Source organism: Galeopterus variegatus, unplaced genomic scaffold (assembly GCF_000696425.1).
Source record: "Galeopterus variegatus unplaced genomic scaffold, G_variegatus-3.0.2 Scaffold242, whole genome shotgun sequence".
NCBI lineage: Eukaryota > Metazoa > Chordata > Mammalia > Dermoptera > Cynocephalidae > Galeopterus > Galeopterus variegatus.
Window position 1 is genome coordinate 723009 of NW_007726353.1, and position 7314 is coordinate 730322.

General features: G+C 39.5%; 1 protein-coding gene across 1 annotated transcript in view; it reads right to left on the reverse strand.

The window, feature by feature from the left end:
• The window catches only part of ATPAF1 (ATP synthase mitochondrial F1 complex assembly factor 1), a 31334-nt gene that overhangs the window by 4740 nt on the left and 19280 nt on the right, over positions 1-7314 (reverse strand). Inside the window, exons 7-8 of the mRNA XM_008566456.1 lie at positions 5416-5511; positions 3457-3564 (exon numbers count right to left, since the gene is read on the reverse strand). Of these exons, the coding sequence (XP_008564678.1) occupies positions 3457-3564; positions 5416-5511 (204 nt within the window). The remainder of the gene's footprint in view (positions 1-3456; positions 3565-5415; positions 5512-7314) is intronic.

The following is a 7314-nucleotide window of genomic DNA, read 5'->3' on the forward strand; positions in this document are numbered from 1 at the left end:
GGGTTGCGATCTGTTGCCGGACACGAAAAAAGACAAAAAGGGAAAAAAAAAAAAAAAAAAAAGAAGAAAACTCTAGTTTCCACATATTTCTTTTCATGTGAGATCAATGCTTTACGGTAGTTGGAAATACTATGCCGAAAGTGCACATTTCATGTGTGAGTATGCAGGGACCACGTATTCATATTACATTTCTAGGCTTCCTTTCTCTATATCATGCACCTCTACAATAAATTCCAATGTGACTAGTTCTGTACTACGTTGGAACTTCACAGTCAAGTTGATTTATACAAGGCAAATATATGTTGTCTAGTATACTGTTAAATGTTATAAGGCCAGGAAGCAAACTTAAATGATGATGAAAACTGTGCAGCAGTCTAAGATTACCACAGTGAGGTGGTAAAAATGGCAAAATACAGAAAGGGGCTCCTCTGACCTCTAGGATCCATTTTTAATATGGTTAAATGCTGTGCTTTGCTGCAGACCAGAAAAGATACAGTACAATCTCTATGTCAGTGATTCCCATGGTCAAATCAAACCTTGTCTTTATTGGTAACTATATCCCCTCCAAATCTCAACTGGAAATACCTACATTCTATCTACTATTTGCTATCTTTGCTATCTTTCTAGCTCACTCCCAACTCCAACAATCCTTCAACCTCACTAGGATTCACGATTCTTACTGTCTCTAACCTCTCTTACATTTTCACTTCCTTCTTTACCCAGCTTTCATTCCATGATCAATAATTATAATCATTCCTTTGTATGCACCTTCAACTTCCTAGCCCCTCAATCACTTCATTATACCACTTGGCTAAGCCATAACCCTAGTTAAATCCAACTGTCAGCCCTCTCTCCTTGTGCTTGATCCTGCATAGACATTCTCTCTTCCATTCTCCTAGACCATGGGTTGGAAAATACTTTCTGTAAAGGGACAGAGAGTAAATATTTTAGGCTCTATGGGCCATATAGTCTCTATTGCAACTACTCAACTCTGTCATAGAGCAAAAGTAGCCATAGATAATATGTAAATTAATGAGCATGGCTGTGTTCTAGTAAACTTTATTTACAGACACTGAAATTTGAATTTCATACACTTTTCACATGTCATGAAATATTATTTTTCTTTAGTTTTTTTTTTTTTCCTCCCCCTGTAGGAAACATTAACTCATGAACCTTATAAAAACAGGGAGTGGGCTGTATTTGGCCCACAGGCTGTAGTTGCTGACCCCTGTCCTAGACAACAATTTCATACTTTTTCTTTTCAAATCAAGTATCTAACACCTATTTTTTATCCTCGCTCTCAGCTGATGACCTTTCTTTTCACTTAGCAATCTGGAGAAAACTCTTACAAGCTACCACCACTTCTATCCCTTTAACTGTATCTGTGTCCTTATACTCTGGCTTCTCTCCTGTTTTCATACTCTTGGCAAAGATCAACCTCTCATTCCCAGACTTGTCCACTCAAAGATATAACCTCTCTCCTCTTTTTCCTGCATTATCAATATTTCCTTCTCTACTGGATCTTTCTCAACAGCATACAAATATGATGTTATTTCTCTCTTATTTAAAACAAAAGACACCCTTGGCCTCACTTCTCTTCCTGCAGCAAATGCCCCATTCTCTCCTATCCTTTACAGAAATGTCCCTTGAGAGTTTTTATGCTTACGGTTCCTAATTTCTCTTCCCATCCTCTCAAATCTACTCCAGTCATGCTTTTACCACACTTCTTTGAAACTGTTCTTATAAAGGCTCCTAATGACTTCTATGTTCGTGAAATCTAGCAAGTTCTCAGTCTTCATCTCATTTGCCCTGCAAGCCAAGTAAGATTTGGCCAATTGAGCATTCCCTATTACTTCAAACATTTTGTTTTAGCTTCCAGGGAGTTCTACCATCTTATTTCCTTTTCCCTCATAACCATTCCTTTTTAATCTTCTTTGCTGATGCTTCTTCATCTCTCCAGGGCTCAGTTCTTAGACCTCTTCTCTATCTTCACTTATTTCTTTAGTGATTTCATTCAGTCCCATGGCTTTAAATATAATCTGTATGCTGATAACTTCCATATTTATATCACCAGCCCAGACCTCTCCCCTGAACTCCACGCTCATATATCTAACTGTCTACTATTTGGATATCTAACAGGCATCTCAGATTTAACATGTCCAAAATTGAGCTCCTGATTTTCCTCTCAAACCTATTCCTCCTGCAATCTCGTCTATCTCAGTATAATGGCAACTCTATATTTCTGAATAGGATTTTGGGTGACTTCCAGTTGAGTGTGGTGGATAAAAGGGTTTAAGGATGAATGGGAGAAATGGGACTGGACAGTTTCAGGGATAACATACAGGGAAGAAGAGTCCTCACTATGTCCTAGGCTTGTGGCCTACTGTTACTATGAGATACTATTTGAGTGACATTACTTCTTCCTTCCTCCATGCAGCTGATGAGAGAAAGGAAAAGTAAGTGGGTGCTGTAATGAAGAATCTCAGGGGGAAGAGCTCTAAAGTGCTCACTATTTTAAGGACATCCTGAATTTAACCTCTGCTAGACAAATGAGACTAAAATGAGCGAGGACTAGACAAACAGATTGTGCAGTAATCATAAAACTGCTCCCGGCACCTGGATGTGCAGAGAGAACAAAATGTGCATCATTAGCTATGGGCATATTGTCAGTGCTCTGGCCCAGTGATTCTCACCGGGGAATGAGAAAAGGAGGAAAGGAAATCACTATGTTTGATGAATGTTTTACCTGTGAACAGTGTGGAGGAAGATACAAGATTGAGAACTATTCCAGACTTTGAACTCTTCCCTATACTTAGGATGCCATTTACTTGTCCAAAATCCCTTATCTGAAATCCTCAGTGCCAGATGTGTCTTGGAATCAGAATTATTCTATTGTAGAAAAGTAATAGATGCAGATACTGTATAACTATATATTATACAACTCTCCATAATCAAACACATCAATATTTCTCTAGTAAAATGCATAATATTCCACACCAAGTAGGACTAATAAGGACTATAAATGGCCTCACATCTGCTTAAGTGGAGATTTAACTACCAAATGAGTTCAATTCAGGTAAGATTTTGTGACCAAATGAGCATAAAAAAACTTTAGAGCTTGTGGATTTCAGAATTGTGAATAAATGACTGAGAATCTGTACTAACTTCAACTTGAAAGAGCTTGAGCAAGACAAAATTACTGTCAACTTTAAAAAATAATGATAAATATGCTAACTATCCTGATTTGATCATGATATATTGCATGCAAATGCTGATAGTCAACTGTGTACCCCAGAAATATGCATAGTCAATTGTATTTCAATAAATAAAATAAAATAAGTAAGAAATACGGTACATGTAGGTCTCTGGAATTTTACCTCTCATGAACTTTGTCAGAAAAGTAATATCTTCAGGGCCACTAGGTGAATCCAGAGGTAAATAAAAGTTGATTCTTACCAGAAACGTGGAATCCATTTCTGCTGTCATCAGCACTATGCCCTTTTCTTCCTTAAGTTCAGGGTAGTGATATAAAATCAGCTGGCTGGCTGCAGCCTCCCCTCGAGTCTACAAGGAGGAACACTTATCAAGCCTCAATAAGGTACCACCACAACAAATTGCAGTTTCAAAGCAATAGAGTCCGAAGAAAATTCTGGCTTTTAACAACCCCTTAGGTGGCTAGTGAGTTGGAGGATAGGTATGTGGGGGCAAGGTCTGGCCTGTGAAGGCTTGGTGAAACTGACAGTTTGCACAGTGTTATTTGTGTCTTCAATTGGTAAAGGTTTGGCTAGAAAATGTTTACAGTAGACAGTGAATCCTTCACTGTGGCCATACATTTAAAAACAAAATGGCACAAGCAGCTACCAAATCAAGTTCTAAAGAAAGCAATGTGCCTGTGTAATTTCCAGTTTTATGTACTGGTGTGTTTCATAGCTGAAATCTACTCTCGTTGGCTGGCTTTGAAAACTGAGCTTTTTTAAGCTGTAGTGAGAGCTGGAGAGTTCACACATGGGCCAAATTTGTAATACAAAGTTAAAAAATATAATCTGGGTTGGTGGTGAAGGAGAGAAGAAGGATGGGAAGGTCATAACTTCATGAACAATGGTCAGGGCAGTGGTTACTAGACTTCAAGTCTAGATTAAGCAGAGAGGCTGGGTTTAAAGGTAAAGCCCCAATATAGTGTAGGAGGAAACAACTATATTTCTACATTCAAAAAAAGATCCCTGGACCTCATCTCTAAAATTTCAGCAAGAGTCTTTTTAATTATCAATATCTAACTATTGCAAGGGTACTTGTTAATAGCTCAGACTCTCAGTTCTCTTGAACATGCTTCTAACATTATACTGATCATTTTGTTCATAATTCTGATATTATACTAATCATTTTGATCGTAATTATGTTTCTGTATCTTTCTCCTATACCTGCGTATGAGCTTCATGAAGGCAGGGATCTTGTCTCACAGATCTCCAGGTCCTAGCATAATTCCCAACCCAATGGCACAATGGCATAGACTCTGGAGTAGAATAACCTGAACTGAAACCTAGCTCTATCACTTATTAGCAGTGTGAACTAACTTCTCCAAGCCTACTTTCTTGTCTGTAAATAGAAACAATGTCATTAACTATCTCATGGCATATCTGTATGGATTAAATGACAGAATGTATATAAAACACCTGGCACATATTAAATACATCAAATATTGGTTTTTATAGTATGTGCTCAATGAATGGTTGTTAGATGAATTATAAAATAACAAAGTAAAAAGCTTCTCCCCCATTTTATTTTGCATCCTTTTTACCTCAGTCTCAAAACCAATATAATACATGCTTGTTTTTGCCAGATTTGGCCTCCAAATATAGAATGCCAGTCCTAGTTATGATCTGATTTAAAATACTGACTTTTATTTTAAAAGCTTCAAATACTTTGAAACTAACTTTTTAATCTAATATTTAGAAGAAAAAAGAAAAGAAAAAGAAAGAAGTAATAAAATAATATTTATTAAATGTAAACTATTCATGTAGCACCTTGGAAGGTGCTGACTTGGTTAATAAAACTCATGTAAGACATGAAGCCTTCCTCAAGGGACTTATACCTTGGGTTAAAAAGATAGCTATCCTAACTCAGCCATATTAGTAAGGGAGACAAACGTAATAAGTGCTACAGAGGCCTGGGGAAGAGAAAAACAAGAGCCAGAAGTAGTCAGAAAAGGTGTTTTGGAGTCTTTTCCAATGTTTAGGTATTGAGTGGGGCTTCTAAAAGTGTGACATAAAGTATGATAATTCATCATTGCCACAGCAAATACTGCTGGGAGTTAGTAGATGTTCTGTGTTTCCACGCCTCAGCAAGGGCTCCTTGTGTCTCCAAGCCTCAGCAAGGAATAGGCCTCTTTCTTCTAAAGGAAGGGCACAAACTACCTACCTGAATATTTATAAGTGCAGTGAAGTGGAGTTCAGTGCCTGTCCATTGTCCTACAAAGAACTCATAACCTTCCCTTCTTGGCAGTGCACACAGAAACTGTGGGAAACAGATACGCAAGGAGAGAGAAGAATAAATGAAGTTATTTGCTCTGTATCCAACCACCTGTATCATTCACTCTATTTCTTGAATGTTTAGTTTTTAAAACATTTTTTTAATTATGAAATTCATATGTGATAATATAATAAATACTCACGTACTTCTCAATCCACCTAAGAAAGAAAACATTAGAGATATAATTGAGACTCCCTCTGCACCCCATTCCAATCCCATTCCAGAGTTAACATCTATCCTGCATTTAATGTCTGCTATTCCCTTTTATGTTTTATACTTTTTTTTTTTCCGTTAAATTTTTATTTTGTCAATATACACTGTATATGATTATTATGGCCCATCACCGACACCTCCCTCCCTCCTCCCTCTCTCCCCTCCCCCCCAAGAATGTCCTTTCTGTTTGCTTGTTGTAACAACTTCATAAAAGTATAGCTGTTATATCTTCTTCCCCACCCCCCCCTGGGTTTCTTTTTGTGTGTGTATGTGGGTGAATTAATTTGTTTGTTTTTTTAGCTCCCACCAATGAGTTGAGGTTGAACATGCCTTGACCACATCGATTGACTCTTCCCTAGTCATTACTCAGGTCAGAGGTCACCTGCGCTGGCATGATGAATATACTTGTTAGGGGAGGGGGAGTGTTTCTGTTGCAACTGACAAAGAACCCAGTACATGTCATTAAAAAGTCCAGAGAAGAAAATTCACCTTCAGGTCTAACCGGATTCAGGGCTCAAAAGATGTATTTTTAGGACTTTGCTTCTCACTGTAGCCCTCTGTTCTGCCTTCCATTAAGTTGTTGTTTTGGTCTCAGGCTCCTTACAGTACCTCTGTGATGACAGCCATTCTGAAGCTTACTCCTTGCAGAGTCAAGCCCAGCTGGCAAAAACACCTGCCCCTGTCCCAGAAGTCACCGAGAAAGCCTCAGGGCATCTTGTTGGCTCTGAGGGCCAGGCAGCCAGTCATAAGCTGGGCCTAGTGGTCTGGGCAGTGTGGCCTGGGCCTGGGTCACGTATTCTGCCCCTGGGCCTGGGGGTAGAGTCAGCCTCATCTGAAACAGATGGACTGAGAGATGGGAAGTAGGGGGGAGCCTCAACTGAACACTGGGATACTATTATCACTGTGGGACAAAAGTGCCAAACTTCTATAACAAGGAAGCAAATAGCCCTCCCGTGTCTCTGTCTCTGTCTCTGTTTCTGTCCTCACCCTCCTCAGGCTCACTGAATTCATCAAGGACTCTTTTTCTACTCTGTATGGCCCTTGGCTGGCATGGGCAGAGAGTGGATAGCCAGCCTTCAATGCAATGCCCCATGCAGGACACATCTGTTGATTACACACAATGGGCAAGAAACAGCAACAGCGCTGGAAGGAAGGAGGACATCCAGATGTTTTAGATGTGGTCTCACCCCTCAGCGAGCTCTCAGTCTCTGAAAGAGGCAGGGACAAGCAACTGTAATTCAAAGCAGAAACGAAGTGAGGACTAAGTGCAGGTGAAATGACTTATAGGGAGATGAGATAAACTAGGGTGGAAGCAGGGCATGCAAGGAAAACTGTGCAGGGCACCACCAGGCTGAGCCCTCAATGCCGAGCGGGTTTTCTATAGGTGGAGAGAATGATGATGAAATCCCAGAGCCCACAGCATTCAGTATGTAGTTTCCAAACGCTTTCTTGCAGAGCTCCGTGCAAATGGAGACTTGTAAATTATAGGGAATTAATTGCATCATTTATATTCCCTGCAGATCCAAGACAGATCTGGTCTCAGCCTCTTTAAAGCAAATAGCAGGGCCACATTCC